At 43.2% G+C, this 18,277-nt stretch overlaps 1 protein-coding gene across 8 annotated transcripts in view; it reads left to right on the top strand.

The window, feature by feature from the left end:
• The first annotated feature begins 283 nt into the window (after nt 1-283).
• The window catches only part of TSEN2 (tRNA splicing endonuclease subunit 2), a 42,143-nt gene continuing 24,149 nt past the window's right edge, over nt 284-18,277 (top strand). For 5 of the 8 annotated variants that reach the window (XM_045812319.2, XM_045812318.2, XM_087866768.1 and 2 more), the window contains exons 1-4: nt 284-361; nt 5,502-5,703; nt 7,286-7,367; nt 13,402-13,438. In XM_045812319.2, coding sequence (XP_045668275.1) covers nt 5,515-5,703; nt 7,286-7,367; nt 13,402-13,438 — 308 coding nt within the window. In that variant the 5' untranslated portion in view covers nt 284-361; nt 5,502-5,514. The other 3 variants (XM_087866766.1, XM_087866769.1, XM_087866770.1) reach the window with 3 other exon arrangements.

Genomic DNA, 18,277 nt, shown 5'->3' with positions numbered 1-18,277 from the left:
TTTCCACTACCTCCCAGCTATGTGACATCGGACGAGTAACTTAAGATCTCATGTAAAATGAATTTGACGAGACTGTTGTGAGGATTAAACGAAAGTGGCATCTGTGCGGGAGGCTGTCCGTATAATCCCGAGGAGGGCAGGAAAGAGACCTCACTTACACCCGGCGAAAGGCGAGCAACAGGTACCGAAAACGCGCCTTCAGGCTCTGCGCAGGCGCTCTCCGCAAAGACCCAGCACGCGCTCCCTCAGGGTCTGCGGCTGCGCATTCGCCCGGCTTTGCGGCCGCACTGCTTGACGGCGGCGGTAACCGCCCTCCGGCCGGCGTTGCCGGAGTAACGACGAGCGCGTGAGGCTGAGGAAGGTAAGGCTTCGGGGCGGGCGGCTAGCGGCGTGTGGTGGCTCTGAGCGTGGTGGCCGCGGCTCTTGGTGGGGGTTCTGGTGCGAGAGGAGACGTCGCCTTCTCCGAAAGCTCTCGGGAGAGGGAACGGAAAGGGTATAGAGACTTTCCCTGGGTTGCACAGCCACCCCAGAGTGGGCCGGGCCAGGGAGCCAGGCTTCCTGGTTCCGCCGGAATTAGCGCCTCTCCCGTTCTCCGAGCACCTGGAGCCCTTTGCACTTCCCTTCGTTCTTTTCCGAAGAACAGTTCAGTGCTGGGGGCTGGGGACGTCAAGGTGTATAGGACACAGTCTCTGCCCGAGGGGAGCCTCAGCCGTTAGTGCGGTTTTTGCGGGGTGGCGGGCACTCAAGGAAATTCGCAGGGGGATGAATTAAGACAGGGAGTTATGAATTTGGTGGGCCCTTAACACTTTCTGACTTTGTGCAGTCTTTACTGCAGTTACAGTCCCCGTCTGGCCAGCATTTTGCACGTGACAGGCCAGTACGAGGCTCCTTCGCCTTCACACAGTTACCCACTTAATCCTCACAACAGCCTTCAAAGGGTTATCGCTTGTTTATGTGGCTTCGTCTCAGGTTCTAACTTGAAAGCTCTCCAAGGGCTGGGTTGTTTGTCCCTTTCATCCTTGTCTCCCTTAGCCCAGGAGGTACACTATTGGAGCTTCAAACATTTTTTAATGTTGGGAGAAGGTGAGCTTTACTGGGTGGGAAGTTTTAACCAGGTTTGTTTGGCAAGGCGTTTCCAGGGGTTTGGAAAATTAAATGGAGCTACCTCCCCCATTTTTGTTTTGCTTTGTTTTGTTTGGAATAAACATTTACTGAATACCTAAACAGTGTTAGCTTGTCTGCTCAAGGGAAGAATAAGGAACAAGACCTGCTTTTGATAGTAAAGTAAATATGCTTAACACTCCTTGTGTCTGGAATCCAGTATGCCCTGGTTTGGGAAAGGGAAAGCAACAGTCCGTTACAGGTGCATAGCACTCAGCCCCTCTGAGTCCCCTCCCTGCTCTGAACGATGGGAATAGTAATAGTACTTAGGGGGGCTGTTGGGATTAAGTGAGTTTGAATAGGCTATCCTGTAACACTAGTTGGCAACTTTGACTACATGTTGAAATCACCTGGGTCCTGCTCCAGAATTTCTGATGTAATTGCAGGTAAGTTCTGAGCATTAGGAGCTTTAAGACTTCCCCAGGTGATTCTAAGGGCAGCCAAGCTTGAGAGCCACTATTGTATACCACCCCAGGTTAATTAATCTCTTTTCAGTTCCCTGCTTAAGTGTCTGCATTGACTCCAAGTCTAAACCAGCCTTCACATTCCAAACCCCTTGACAACCAGCCCATTCATTCCTATACATATGTGTGTGCTTCAGACATGGGTCCTCTTTTAGGCCAGTCTTACAATGCTATGTTTCCATGCATGGGGCTTTGGGCAAATGACTGGCCCTCTCTAAGCCTCGGTTTCCTTGTCTGTGAAAGAGGATAGTAGCACCCATGTGTGTAGTATATGGCACAGTCTGTGCCTAGTGTGTCCTACCTACGGATGATGATTACCTCTACTAATTGTATTCATATGCCACATCTTACATTAATGTTCTCCTATCATGGCACTAAAGAAACATGTCTTAAGTTCCTATTGCAGATATGGAGAATAGTGAATTCAGTCCTTTATCCCCTGCTTCGCCTTTCAAGTTCAGCACAAAACAACTCCTTCCCAAAACCATGAAACTAGATATCATTTGGTTTGTCCTATTAAATTTTTTAAATAACAGTTTTATTGAGAGACCAGATCCCATAAAACTCACCCTTGTAAAATGCAAAATTCAGTGATTTTTAGTATATTCACAGTTAGGCAGCCATCACCACCACTGCAGTCCAGTTTTAAAACATTTTCATCACCCTCAAATCTGTACCTGTTAGCAGTCGCTTCCCATTTCTCCCTTCCCTCAGCGCCTGGTGATCACTAATCCACTTTGTGCCTCTATGGATTTGCTATTGTGGACATTTCATATTAATGGTCTAATACAATATGTGATCTTTTGTGACTGCTTTCGCTTAACGTAATGCTTTCCAGCTTCATACACACTGTAGCATGTATCAGCACTTCGTTCCTTTATTGCTGATAATCCATTATATATGGATACACCACATTTTGTTGATCCATTCATCTGTTGATGGACATTTGGGTTGTTGCCACCTTTTTTTTTTTTTTTTTTTTTTTTTGGCTATTATGAATCATTGCTGTAAACATTTGGGTACAGATTTTTGTGTGAACATGTTTTTAGTTTTCTTGTATCTATACCAAGGAGTGGAATTGTTGGATCATATGGTTATTCTGTGTTTAACATTTGAGTGACTTCCAAACTGTTTTCCAGTCCTGTTCAATTTGAAGATGAAGAAACGGCTCAGAGAGCTTAAGTGGGTTGTGCAAGGTCACGTGGTAATAATGGCAGGTTTGTATATCTAGGAGGCCTATGAGCCAGATTCTTGAACCTTGTTCTGCCGCATGGGCAGAGGTAACACCAGATCACAGACTTTGAGGTTTTGTGGAAAACGGAATGTTTTGTGGCAGGAACCTTTCTGTCACACACACGTGGGTTGGAATACAGAGTTCTCGCCATCAAGTATCCTAGCTCATTCTTGCTTTTTTTTTTTTTTTTTAAGAGTATAGCAGCAATCTGAGGGAAAATTCCAAACCAGCCATATTAAAATAAAATTTCATTGTCACTTGTTCGAGGGAATTTAATTGGGAGTTCTTAAAGTTAGCCATTTAATGTTTTCTCTTTTTTAAAAAATTCCTAATGTAGAAGCCATATACAAGTTAAATATTAACCAGAAGTTAAGTTATAAAAGTGAAAAATCTCATAAAAGCCCGACTTGTTCCTGGAAATGCCTAGAAAGTTTCTCACTAGATTCCAACATCCTGTCTCAAAAAAGCCGACACAGCATTGTTTAAGTTTTAGAATAAATTACTGTTTCTTCTGTTGAATACTAAATGCAATCATTGGCTTGGATTGAGGGATAAGTTGGCAAGTGAAAATTTAATTAAAATGCTCTTGGAAGAAAATCTCTTAATTGTCCATTAACATGCAACATACAAAGTTTTGTTATGAATGCTTTACAGCAATGTGTGTATATGTGTGTATACATATATTTATACACACATTTTATACATTTATACATATACACATTTTATACACATATGAGTCATGCTCAGTATGTAGTTCCATTGAGGTATCTTATTTAAAAATTCAATTATTCTAGTGTTTTGCTGCTTAGCATACTTGGTCTGTTCTATGAAGGTTCAACTTGCCGATTCTTATTTTTCATTGTTCTCTTTGTAATTGATTTATCAATTTCTGTAACTCTTCCTTGGTCTGAGTTTTCCTTTGTCCTCATCTAATTCCTCAGTTTCTTTGAGAGGGCGGATAAAGGTATCATCACACACTGGACAAGGCGTTCAGTTTCTTTTTAATGGTCACGAACCCATAAAACCACTTACCTTCCATAGTTTTGGCCACTGTCACTGGCTCTTTCTGGCTTGGTTGCATCCATTGCCCAGTGGATGCTGGTATGAAGTGCGGGAGGCATTTTAATAAGCAGTCTTACTTCTTTCTCTGGATCCATGTAGGTGAAACGTGTGCTAGGGCTCCACTGTATTTCACGCACCAGATCTGCTCTCCGCTTCGATCAAGCTGGGCCCAGGACGAAGGGAGCAGCAGGTTCATGTCTCCCCTCTCATTCCAGGGCGTCTGTTGGGAGAGTGCAGTGCCTGGCCCAGCCTCTGGCGCTGTTTACATTTTCCTCCCTTGCATGTGGTTGAGTTTTCCTAAGTTAGATGTACCTGCTGTGGCTCTGTTTCTTTATCACACAGTGCGCTCAACTTCGTTTCCTTCCTTTAGCCATTACAGAATTGCAGCCTGTTGTGTTACCTTCAGTTTGCTTTCTTGTGTGTTATGGGCTTGTTTTGTCTCCTCAGATTGAGTCTAAGGCCTGGAAGGGAGAGGTACTGACTTTGGCTTCCTTTACTTCCCCAGGGTGCTGAGTGCACACTAAGTAATTCCATAATTTTACGGAACCCTTTAGCTCCTGACCTTGAGAAATAGTAGACCTTCAGACAAAGGGGGACAGATGCTGCCTGTGCTTGCAGCAGAACCCCAGTGAGAGGAGTGTAGGCTCTGGAATTCAACAGACCTGGGATCGTCCAAAGGGGCATTTTACAAAATCTCTCTGACCTGAACCTGTTTTCCTCAGCTGTAAACCAGAGTTGGTAGTGCTCTCCCCATAACAATAAAGCAAAGAACACACATGATGCTCGTTATGGACCAGCTACTCTTCTAGGTCCTTGATAGAGTCTGTTTTTATCCTTACTTTGCGGATGAGGAAACCAAAGCACGGAGAGATTAAGCAGCTTTTGCCCGAGATCACACAGGACATGGTAAAGCCAGTTCAGCCCTGGTGCTCTGGCTTTGGAGTTCCTGCTCTTCGCCACTCGCGTTTGGTGGTACATAACAGACCCTAAGCTGTTTCTGTCGTTTGTTGTTATTATTTACTGACTTACCTGAGAAATTCGGAGATGATTGACCTAAGATTTAGAATGTATTTTAAGGTCCTTCTTTAGGGAAAAAAAAAAATACTGACTGGATTTAATTCTTTGAGGACAGTGTCTCTTTTGGCTTTATATTGCCAGCACCTTTGATTATCAGGTGGCCCTGGTAGGTACTCAATAAATGTCTGTTGTCTGAGCAAAAGAATGGGAATAATCCTAATAAACAGGAATCCTGTCGTGTTTGCTATCAGTAGACTTTTGCATGGCATTATGACTTTGGACATGCCGCTAGGCCTCAGTCTTGTCCACTATAGTTAGAAATATTGCCACTGACTTCTTGGGCATGATTGTGGGAATTGAGATATTTTAGGTGATTGGGATTTGTAGTGCTTGTACAAAATGTTCTCATTACTCCCTCTTTTACTTCGCTGCTTCTAAATGTTTTATTTTTCCCACAGACCATGACATTTTCTGAGCCTAAAGATAAATGCACCCCCATTTTTGATCAACATAGTGACGGATTGGCTGTTTCTTTCTCTGTATTATACTCTTTTAAAAAACAGCTCCCCTCGAGAAATGGCAGAAGCAGTTTTCCGTGCCCCAAAGCGGAAAAGAAGAGTGTATGAGAGTTATGAGTCTCCGCTGCCCATCCCTTTTGGTCAGGACTGTGGGCCTAAGCAAGACTTCAAGGTATTCACAGCAGAGATGATAAACAACAATGTAATTGTGAGGAACGCAGAAGATATGGAGCAGCTCTATGGGAAAGTAAGTAAGTGCTGATGGCTTTGGTATGGCTACCTCTGACAGTCCCGAGCCAGCTATCCTTTTTGCTTCCCCCCATCCACTCCCAAAAGCAAACCTTAATTGACCCATATTCTTTCCTTGCCATTCAGTCCAGTGTAGGAGAGGAGCTGCACAATTTGAATCAGGTGCCCTGAGGCCATATGTTAATGAGGAAGACTCCCCCACCCTGAAACCCCCGTTTCAACAATAAAGTCGGGTTCAACAATAAAGTCGGGTTCGTGCATTGGCCTTTCTTGTCTTTCAGTTATAAAAGACATGCATGTTCATAAAAATGTCAAGCAATTTACAGAAATGTAATGGGTGAAAAGTAAAAATTCCCCACTGCCATTCCATCTCCAGAGGTAAACCCAGGATGGCATATTGTTCTGGCTCCTGGACAGATGAGGCTTCAGCATGTACTCTGGCTCCTTATCTGTGGTCTCTTCTCTTTGGGGACCTCTTCTTAGATCAGGACAAGTTCTGGTTTTTGCTGTTTTCCACCAATGATAGGTTCAGGTTGAGATTGATAGCTTGCTTGCTATTTTATTTTATTTTGTTTTATTTTACTCTACTTTATTTTACTTTACTTTTTACTTTACTCCATAGCCAGTTCATTACTGGAGGCATTTTTATTTTTTTAAAGTAATCTCTGCTCCCAGTGTGGGGCTCGAACTCACAACCCTGAGATCAAGAGTCACATGCTGTACCAACTGAGCCAGCCAGGTGCCCCAGCTGGGGGCATTTTTTTAAATAGCTTTATTGAGGTATAATTTAGTCTCATAAAATTCACCCATTGTAAATGTGCAATTCATGATCGTAGTAAATTCATAGAGTTGTGCAACCACCATCACAGTCCAGTTGTGGAGCATTCCCATCACCACAAAAAGTTCCCTTGTGCCATTGCACTTAATCCCTGCTCCTGCTCCCAGCCCATGTCACCCGCTGATCTACTTCCTCTCTAAAATGGGCCTTTCCAAACATTTCATATAAAATAAATATGTTGTAGCCAGCTTCTCAAAGTGGGATACAGCAGGTGGCCATTGATCCTGGTGAGATGGGAGTCTAGGCCAGGCCCTGCCTCTGCCTATTCTGTTGCCTTGAGTTTTACCAAACCCAGACTGAAATCATTAGGTATAAGACACATGAGGTGTACTGAAAACTTACTAGAACTCCTCAAACAATCAGATATAAGTGCTAAGATCTTCCTTAGTAGGGGCGCCTGGGTAGCGCAGTCGTTAAGCGTCTGCCTTCGGCTCAGGGCGTGATCCCAGCGTTCTGGGATCGAGTCCCACGTCGGGCTCCTCCGCTGGGAGCCTGCTTCGTCCTCTCCCACTCCCCTGCTGTGTTCCCTCTCTCGCTGGCTGTCTCTCTGTAACATAAATAAATAAAATCTTAAAAAAAAAAAAAAAAAGATCTTCCTTAGTAATCATTAGGTAATCAGAGGGAAAATGTAAAGCTAAGAAAAATAGAATGAATCTCTTATTAATTCAAATAGTTGTTTTCCCCCAGCTAAAAAAATTGGTAACTAAACATGAACTAACTTTGTTTTCTTTTTTCCCGAAAGGGTTATTTTGGAAAAGGTATCCTGTCTAGAAGCCGTCCAAACTTCACAATTTCAGATCCTAAGCTCGTTGCTAAGTGGAAAGGTAAATTTGTACATCATTCAGTTCTTTTGGCAAATTATTTTCTTTCATCTTTGATCTTACACTTCAGACTATTACATAGGAAAATTCTTACACTTCAGATTACATAGGAAAATTCTCTGGAGAAGACATAACATGCACAGTGGCAATTTTACTGCTAAAACCAGCAACTAGAATAATTCTAATCAAAGTGAAAGGATTCTGATGGTTGGTGAAAATATGTTTTATCTAATTTCTGGACTTACCAAAATTGTTATTCATGTTTTTCTGTTGTTAAACTGACTAGCAGGGTACTATGCACTCGGAAGGTACTAGTAGGTAAGTACTCTTCACCTGTATGCAAAATGAGTTTTATATTTTTTATTTCTGGGATTAGAATTTACAACAGTAACCATAACATTAATGAATTTGTTAAAACATTAATGTGTGTAGTTCTTATTGCTTAACTTGCCTTCTTTAACTTAAAAATCTTTTACCTGAGTGGGTTTGTCTAAGGAAGTCTCATGGTGATTACAGAACCAATGCCAGCAGATGAAAACATAATTAGGATTTTTTGTAAGAAAAAATACAAATTAAACCTGCAGTAAGATACCAATTTAGCAGTCAGATTGGCAAAAATCCAAAAGTTGACAATATTCTCCTTGGGGAGGCCCAGAGAAACACTCTTCATGCATTGCTGGTGGGAATGCAGGTGGTACAGCTGTCACAGAGGGGAATTTAGCAGTGTCTAATAAAATTATATATACGTTTGCCTTTTTTCCCCTCCAGTCCTCCTCTCCCCCTAACCCCTGGTCACCTTAATATGTTTGCTGTGTCTGTGAGGTTGCCCATTCTAAATATTTCACCTAAGTGGAATCATACATTGTGAAGCCTTTTGCATCTTCCACTTAGGGTGTTTTCAAGGTTCATCCGTATTGCAGCATGTATCAAAACTTCATCTGAATAATATCCCATTTTATGGATATACCATGTTTTGTTTATCCATTCATCCAAATATGGACATTTGGGTTGTTCCCACTTTGGGGCTGTTACGAATAGTGCTGCTGTGAATATTCACATGCAAGTGTTTGTGTGGACATAAATTTTCATTTCTCTTGGGTATATACCTAGGAGTGGACTTGCTGAATCTTAATGATAATTCTGTTTTAATCTTTTTAGTAAATGCCAAACTGTTTTCCACAACACCAGCCCTGTATTATTACATTCCTACCAGCAGAGCGCAAAGTTTCCAATTTCTCCACTTGCTGTTTTCTGGTTTGGGGGTTTTTTGTTTGTTTTTTATGATAGCCATCTTAGTGAGTGTGAAGTGGTACAAGTTTTTAATATTAATGAAGTCCAGTTTACCTGTTTTTTTTCTTTCATTACCTATAGTTTTGGTGTCATTTAGGAAACCATTGCCAAATCCAAGCTGATGCAGATTTTCCCGTGTTTTCTTCTAAGAGTTTTACAGTTTCACCTCTTAAATTTAGGTCTCTGATCCACTTTGAGTTAATTTTTGTGTGTGATATAAAGTAGGGGTCCAGTTTCAGTGTTTTGCCCATGGATATCCAGTATAAGCATTTACTTTTAACCCAGCAATTTCATTTCAAGGAATTTAGTTGAAAGATACACTGACAAAAATAGGAAAAGAAATCGCACAAGGCTAATCATTGCAACATTGTTTCTTAGATTAAAAGACTAGGAACAACCCAAAGGTCCATTAGGAGGGGGCTAGTCGATTACACTGTCCTGCCTTCATATAATGAAGTACCATGTTGCTGAGCTCAGAATGAGGGATCCCTGGGATGTATTCCTAAGCGAAGACAGCACAGTAAGGGGGAGTCTGTGTAGTGCGCCGTGGTTTATCTGAACGTGGGGGGATATAAATATATTTTTGAAATTCAAGGAAGGATAAATCATAAAGTCTTTTTAATGCCTATGGGGGAGGGATGGAACAGGATAGAGAAAGAGGTGAGACTTTATAGATTTGACTTTAGAACCTTGTAAATGTATTTATGATTACAAAACAAAGTTAAATTTTAAAAAAGTAATTTTAAAAAAAAGTGGAACCTGTATATCAAGTTGGTGGTATAGCCACAGAGGGAAACTCTTCTAGTGACTGTAAAACATGGTAACTTGAGGTTCAGTCCTAATAGGATACATTCTGTGTCCGTTATCTCTTGGCACAGTGTTGTTTAACCAGTGGCTTTCAGCAGCATCCAGATTGCTCCCAAGTCTGCAGGTTTGCTAGGTAGGTGTGCTGATCGTGGCCAGATGTACTCATCCATCTGGTTAGTTCATGGAGATCAGCTGGCTGCTCTAATGGCTCTAGTCCGGTAATGGATCTAGCTGGACTCACTAGTGTCTGGTTGTCTATGGTTGGCTGTCAGCTGTAGGATGGTCTCAATTGGGATGAGGGGCGGGGGACGACACCATGTGTGTCATCCTTTGGCGGGCTAGCCCAGATATGTTCTCGTGGTTATGGTGGAGGGTCATGGGCAAGCCCCAGTGTGTCAGTGCTTTTTGGGCCTCTGCTCACAGCATGTTTGCTATTATTCCAACTGGTCTAGAGTCAAGGTGTTTGGCAGGTGGAAGACCTGAAGAATTGGGGCCATCAGTGCAATCAGCCTGCCCTATACTCTAAAGAAAGGAAGAGTGGCAAAATAATCTTCACATTGCTTTCAGCAGTTATTTTACAGATAATAGCATTGGTACAACTGACTGTTGTATGTATAGGGTGTGAAAAAGCAAATGATTAATTATGTTGGTAAGGTTGAGAGCCAGGATTTTCACATGAAACATCTATACCAGAAAGCAAGGAAGCTTATCAAAAACTGCTAGGCTTGTTTCAAAAGAGGCTTCCCAGGCCAAAGAGGGAAACATTTGAGCATCAATGAGAATAATACTAGAGGCGCCTGGGTGGCTCAGTCGGTTAAGCGTCCAAGTCTTGATTTCGGTTCAGGTCATGATCTCAGGGTCCTGGATGGAGCCCCACATCAGGCTCCGTGCTGAGCATGGAGCCTGCTTAAGATCTCTCTCTCCCTCTCTCTCTCTCTCAAAAAAACAAAAAAGGACTAATACTACAATTTGTTTTAAAATTCAGTCAGTGGTAATAATATCCCCCAAAATGCTTGAATCTTTTAATTTATGCTGGTACGTACTGATACATGCAGAAGAAATTCATGGTTCACCTGTGGAGGATTCACCATTTTGGAAATTGGTAAACATGAACTGGTTCTCACGGTCACTGAGTAGTGAGGGGTTTCTCTATATAGAAGGTTCCCACTAATAAACAAGGAATAATAGGGTTAGAATATCACCGTTTTGCATCCTCTAGTAAAACACTGATCACCAGTGGTGTTGATGACGGACAAACAGACAACACATTTTTTGTCTTTTAAGGGAAACACACAGCACCACCCATGAAGTAGGCTTCCCAAAATATTGAGCCTGAATCTGATCAAGCCTCTAGTTCCACCAATTTACAGGAAACAGGGTCAAAGAATGTATTAAGCCTGTGCTGCTCAAAGTACTGAAGTATCACAAGATAAGTCCTTTGTACCAGAATGGAAATAGATCCCGTGTTAGTTAGCTGTTTACCTACGGCTTCTCTTTCTGTGCAAATCTGGCTGTGAAAACAAGGTGAGCTGAACTAAGCCGTGTGCTGAGTGAGACGGTTGCTTAAAGGTTGGTGCAGGCCCTTCTTGGACCGTTCGCGAGCAGTTCGAGGACAGCACTGACATGCTCCTTTGATGCGCACCATGTTTACAGCACAGTAGGGATGTGATCATCCGAGGCCAGACCAGGGGGAAGCTGTATAGGACAGAAGACCCATTGCTCAGTAAGTGAATTACAGGGAAGAAAATCATGGCGGGTAACATATATTAGAATCAACTTCAGATATTTCAGTCAGTCGTAATGTATGGGCCTTGTGGATTTTGAATCCAACTTTTAAAAATTGAGGCAACCCATAGATTTTGGATGAGGCTAAGGAATTAACATTAATTTTTAAAAGTAATAATGGTATTGCAATTTTTTTGTTCTTTTTTTTTTTTTTTGGTTTTTGGTTTTTTGGTGTTGTTTTTTTTTTTTTTTTTTTTTAAGATTTTATTTATTTATTCGACAGGATAGAGACAGCCAGCTAGAGAGGGAACACAAGCAGGGGGAGTGGGAGAGGAAGAAGCAGGCTCATACCAGAGGAGCCTGATGTGGGGCTCAATCCCATAACGCTGGGATCACTCCCTGAGCCGAAGGCAGACGCTTAACCGCTGTGCCACCCAGGCTCCCCATGGTTTTGTTTTTAAGTAAGCTCTACACCGAATGTGGGACTAGAACTCACAGCCCCAAGATTAAGAATCACGTGCTCTACCAACTGAGCCAGCGAGGCTCCCCCCCTTTTTTATACAAGTCATTTTTTATGTTTTCTTTTTTTTAAGTCATTATATAGAAATACATAATGAGCTACTTAGAGATGCTATGATAGAATGTGAGGGATCTTTTCCAAAATAATCTGGGGGGGGGGGTGAACAGAAGAACGAATGAAGGAAGATTGGCCATGAATTAATTGTTAAAGCCAAGGGGTGGCAACATGGGAATTTATTATACTATTCTCTTTACTTTTGTATGTCTGAAAATTTTTTCATAATGAGTGTTTCAAAAAGAGAGAAAAGTGGGGGGGAAAATAGCATAATGACCCCCACCATTCCAGCTTCAGCAGTTACTGATATTTGTCCAGAAACATAGAAAAGTTTTCAAATAGTATAATGATCTTAACAATTGAGAGTCTTTTCCTGATCTGTGTGGTAACTAGATTTTAGACAGTAATAGAAATTTGAGGGAAATGAATTTATGCCAAGGAAACAGAAATTAAGCTTGTGGACTGCTCTAAAGAAGTAAATCTCAAATGTCCATTTTAGGGGGTTCTTCAAATTCTGGCTTCAGCCTCATCTTCCAGCCTCTCTATGCACTGTCTTCTAGTTGTTGGCCTAGAACCACCTTGGGCTGCTTGCCATTCCATGAACCTGCGTGCATTTACTCTCTCTCTCAGCCTCTGCATGGCTTCCCCTGCCTGTTTCCCCCCTGGTCTGCCTGGTGAACTCTTATTCGTTCTTCAGAGCCCAGCTCAGTTACTCCTCCTCCTCCTCGGTGTTTTTCACTAAGCCTTTCAGGCAAAGTGAGCTAGTCCTTTTATAATCCTTTATTTGATCGTATATCACCTTGGGTTAGAATCAATCATTTCTGGTCTGTCTCCCCAACTAGACTGTGAGTATCTCAGGAGGGGATTTGCTTTATTACTTCTGCATCTCTAGTGCTTGGCACATGGATGGCTGTCAGTAAAACTCGACAAATTCCTAAGGAGGTAGGAGTCTGTGAACTAGGGTTTTTAAAGCTGATGATCATCTGTTCCAAGCCTCTGATGCTCTGGAGAGAAGGCTGAGTTTGGGTAAGGAAAAATAACTTGCCCAAAGGCAGAGTGAGGGCAGATGAGGACTAAAACCCATAGCATCAGGTGATCAATAAATAACATTGTAGGTAGAAAGGCCCAACCAGCCGGATGCCCACAGCTAGAACTAGAGCCCAGAACTCCCAGGTCCACACCCAGAACCAACACTGCCACGAAATGCATCTCAGCAACCCTTTCTGTAGGTACATGTGGGGTGCTTTGACTGAAGACGCCTTATGGAGCACGGGAAAATAGGGGTAAAGTGCAAAACTTTAGGGCATCGAATATTCTCATCCAAAAGTTCAGAGGGTGCGGATGGGTTTGCTCTTGCATGCCATTGCTGCCGAGCTGCAGTGTTGAGTTGAGTATTTCAGGGTCACATCTGGGCACAGCAAGAGCACTGTGATCCGTCAGCATCGCTTTCCGATGGGTTCAGGGGGTGGGTTCAGGGAATGATGGCATATAAAGCACACCATTGCTGGTTGGGCAGGATTAGTCAGCCTTCTAGATGTGTGGTTTTGTGATTCTTGAAATTCTCTTTGTCTTTTCTGGATTTTCAGTGGTTTTTTTCCATTAAGGAAAATTTGTCTGAACAGAACTTTTTTGTTGTTACAGATATGAAGACAGACATGCCTGTAATCACGTCAAAAAAGTAAGTCATGGTGGCCTTGGCCAGAATTGTGGCTTAAATCAGATCTGTTTGTAGATAACCTTTTCCAATGTGGTAGGTCATGCTTTTTTGGGCGGGGGGCAAGGGTAGTAGATGTGTCCTTGAAAATTACGTCTGACCTTAATGTGGATCAAATCGTATTTGCAATGCACTAAGTTTATTTTTTTTAAATAATCCTAGGTCAAACCTTTTGCCACTTGAATTCCTTCCAAAATATGAACAATTACCCTCTAATGTGTATGTCTTTAAGTGCTAAGATGCTTACACTTAGGTCTATAACTGGCCTCCTGCCCTGTCTCTTTCCTCGTTTACACTTGCAGGATGAAAGAAAGGCTTCCACAGAGGCTCTTCCTCATCCCCTCACACTATCACAGTTCCTTCCTCTGGCTTTTCTTCATGCTTTTCCCATTTCCCGGAACTTTCCTCCCTGACCCCCCAAGCACGCACACTGCCTGGCTGTCACTGCTCATCTCATGATCCAGCTTACATGTCACTCTCCTGGAGGTTTTCTCATCACCACCACCCTCCGTTGGCTGGGGTTGTTCTTCGGGCTCCCACACGGTCTGCCTTGGTGCCCCTCGCTGTGCCGTCCATCATACACCTGGAGTTAGACTGTTAGTTCCCGGAGAGCAGGATGCCCTGAGGGGCAGCTCAAGTTGCAACTCTTCTGTACACATTCTAAAAATATTGAAGCCCCGGATGGTTTTTCATCTTGCTTCTAGCATATACTGGCAGAATCTGACAGCTGCTATTCAGTTACGTGCTCGGTCACCCCATGGCCAGAGGAGTGGCTGGGGGCAGTGACACCAGGGAGATCTCAGTGGCTGCTCTGGCTATACCTACAGGCTGGGTTTGGGGGTAGGTTCTAGTCTGTGGGAGGGACCTGCTGAGAACCTGGCAGAGCCCCCATCGCAGGAGTAGCTGCAGTAAAGCTGCAGTCAGCACTAGGACTCAGAAACAAAGCAGAACCCTGCCCCTCAGAACTGCATCCTGATCGGGCTGGCAGTGGGTATGACATGGTGTCAAGCCAGTTTGAGTATGTGAGGTTCTGGATGGGGGAGATTGTCACCTGCCTGAGGTTATCTCTTTGTAAGTTCTACAGTAATAACACTGCAAGCATTTTATTGATCCTTGTATTAGTTCCCTCAGGCTACTGTAGCTTAAAAGAGCAGAGATTTAGTCTCATACTTCTGGAGACCAGAAGTCCAAAATCAAGGTGTCAGCAGTGCTGTGCTCCCTCAGAAGGCTCTGGAGGAGGATCCGTCCATCTTGCATGCCTGGTCTGGGCCTCTGGTGGTAGCCAGCAATCTTTGACATTCCTTGGCTTATAGATGCTCCTCTCTAGGCTCTTCCTCCATTATCACATGGAGGTCTCCCTTGTGTATGTCTGTGTCTCTATCCAAATTTCCCTCCTCTTCCTATAAGGAAACCAGTCATTATGACTTCTTCTTAACTTGGTTACATCTGCAAAGACCCTGTTTCCAGAGAAGTTCACATTCACAAGTGCCAGGGGTTAGGACTTAACCATATCTGACAGTTCTGTCAGAAAATTATGCCCCCATCAATATTTGATTAATTATTTGGCCATGATAATTGAAATCACAATCTAAATTGTTATATTAAAAGAACCATGAGAGACTATGGACTCTGGGAAACAAACTGAGGGCTTCAGAGGGGAGGGAGGTGGGGGAATGGGATAGGCTGGTGATGGGTAGTAAGGAGGGCACGTATTGCGTGGTGCACTGGGTGTTATACACAACTAATGAATCATCGAACTTTACATCAGAAACCAGGGATGTACTGTATGGTGACTAACATAATAAAAAATAAAATAAATGGGCTCATTTTTATATTTTTAGGTTAATTTTCCAGCTTAAGTGCTTGTTAGAATTGTTTCTTTACTATTCCCTCTGAAACTCTGATCCCTTTCTCAAGGGAATTCACTCTGATTGGCTGTTTTCCAACAATAGTTGTCCTTGGGTGAGGAGAACCTTCCATGTAATTCTCTCTGGATGTGAGTGTCCGGACCCTTGGATGATGCCCTAGGGGACTGAAGTTTATAGGTTGTGTCCTTGAAGGGCCAGCCGTGACGGGGGGCTGCTCTCCCCTCATTTGTAGTCCTTTATTCAGCCAGCATTTACTGCAGGTGCCTGTGCATCAGGCATTGGGTAGGTGCTGCAGATACAAGAGGGGGACAGGATTTTGTCCCTGTTCTCGAGGGATTTACAGTCTAGTGGGAGAGGAAGAGAAGTAAACAAACAATTGCACTCTTCTGTAATAAATATTATAGGGAGATATTACTGCGATCACCGTCATAGCTAACAGGTACTGGTTGCTCCAACAGTGCCAGTTACCAGTCCGGATGCTTTACCTGACCATCTCAGTTCATCTTCTCAAGAAGCCTTTGAGGTAGGCATAGTCATTTCCATCTCATTATATCAGACGAACCGGTTCAGCTCCAGAGCCTCCAAGGAACTGACACATAGTGAGAACAATAACGTGGTTGCACATGCTGGCGTTTCTTGGGCATATTCCATGGACAAGGTCCTGTGCGGATAACACATTTGTGGACTATCCTAAAGCCCTCACATCACCCCTAGAGGTAGCGCCTGTTATTATCTGACAGGTGAGGAAACGCAACCAGAGGAGGTTATGTAACTTGCATAAGGGCAGTACTTGGACCTAAGCAGACTGACTCAAAACTGCTTTGCTGTGAACTTCCAATGATAGGTAGGCGTTAATCAGTAGGTGGGGGAGAGGGGTATTCACCATGGCAGCAGAAGAGGTGTGTTCGAGGGCATAGAGACAGAAGAAGCAGAGGCGTATTCAGATGCTACACCGTTCTGTAGTCTGGTGGCGCTGAGATGGGTCTGCTTTTCACCAGTCTCATTGCTGCTTCTAATCATAGCTGCCACCTTTTCCCCCTGCCACTCTCTCCCTTATGTTTCCTGACTTTTACTTTTCACTTTTCTCTTCCTGCTGCTTCTCCAGCAGTGTCTGCGGTTAATCGCAGCAGGACTTGGCTTTTTAATGCATTGTTAGCCAATGAGAGGACGCCTGCTCTGTGACTCATATGCCATATGTCTTAGTCACTTGTGTATCTGGCTGTTTTCATCACCAGTCTTGCTCAGAGGCTTTTTTCCACATGCTTTTGTGGCCACTGTCTCATTTGAGCTTCCATAAAATGAACATTTGAGGTCATTATGAGGCAGGAATGCAGGTGTGATTCTGGCCTTTTGCAGAAGAGCAAAAAGGTGTAGGGATGCTAAGTGGCTTAGCTCAGAGTCACACGAAAGAGCCAACTCCAGAACCCAGATCTGGTGCCGCACTTGTCCCCACATGACTGGCCTTGCTCTCAGAGAGCAGTTAATAAAGGTGTACACTTCCATTCATTAAAAATGCTATTTGTATTTTGTTACATAATATGTATGAGACAAAATGATTTTATTTCTAAGTCTCCCCCTAAAAAGCCCACAATCCTATAGTAACAAATATTTATAGAGTACTTACTGTGTGCCGAGCATTGTCCACCTCTTGTCTCCTTGTATCCTTGCAACAGCTCCATGATGTCAGTACGGTTACTCCTGGTTTACAGATGAGGAACTGAGCCTCATGGGGGTCATGTAGCTAGTACAAGAAACACGATGGAATGAGAGTTTGAATTCCTGTCTGCCTTGACCACCCTATTGCAGAGAGCAGAGCAGTGGCCTGTGTGTGCTCTTTCTCTCTCTCAGTTCCAGGTCTTCTGCTCAAAGGGGCAGTTGTTGAACCTTTCATTCAGTGGTTCTTTCACATATTTTGAGTGAAAGAATTTGATGAAAGTTGGGGATCCATTCCCCAGAAAGATATATTGACACAAAAATTTGCGTTCAACTAAAGGAGATACGTAGATCCATGAAGCCTATAAAGCCAGTGCTGTAGGTGGTGTGAAGAGCAAAGATTCTTTTTAGATCTCTCAAACAAAAGTTCTTTCAACCGTATGCAACAGTGGCCAGAGAAGACCATGAGCAACTACATTTTTTATTCTGATTATTAAAAGTAATACATAACCCCTTTGTGCAGTAGTAGTGCCATTATCCCAACTTACGGGTGGCAGAACAGGCACAAAGAAGTAACTGTCTTTGTCACATAGTTACAAGTCAAAGAGTCAGGCTGATGTTCATGTGTACAATCATGGTGTCTACCCTGCTTCTTAGGTGTGAGAGTAGCCTTGCCAGGTTTTGCACTTTAAATCCAAGATACAGGGGCACCTGGGTGGCTCAGTCTGTTAAGCGTCTGCCTTCAGCTCAGGTCATGATCCTAGGGTCCTGGGATCGAGCCCCATATCAGGCTCCCTGCTCAGTGAGGAGCCTGCTTCTCCCTCTACCCCCTGTTCATGCTCTCTGTCTCGCTGTCTCTCTCTCCCTCCCTCAAATAAATAAAATCTTTAAAATAAATAAATAAATACAATTTTTTTAAAAATCTAAGATACAGTTCCCAATATATAGGAAGGCGTACTCATCCCTCTATAGAATAGACGGGATGTGGACAGCTTGAAGAGTCTTCTGAGGAATCAGGGTTAAGCAGCCACAAATCTTAAATATAGCAGAGGCCGGCTTCCTTGTTCGATAACGTGTGAGATGTCACAGTTGATGAACTATGACGTATTCAGTCATCCACACACAAAGCAAAATACTCAAAGTGATGAGTAAAATTACCTCTGTCTTCCCACAAACTGCCATCTTAGGTGCTTTCCAGGCCAACAGTTGTAGGTAGATGCAAAAGTGCTTGAGTTTTGCATTGCCTTTAGCTCTCCCACTGATGAAATTTCCATATGGCATC

This window comes from Ursus americanus, chromosome 14 (genome assembly GCF_024610735.1).
Source record: "Ursus americanus isolate L20-20 chromosome 14, mUrsAme1.1.p, whole genome shotgun sequence".
Taxonomy (NCBI): Eukaryota; Metazoa; Chordata; class Mammalia; order Carnivora; family Ursidae; genus Ursus; species Ursus americanus.
Note: the sequence above shows the minus strand (reverse complement) of the source record. Positions and strands in the feature narration are given on the sequence as shown.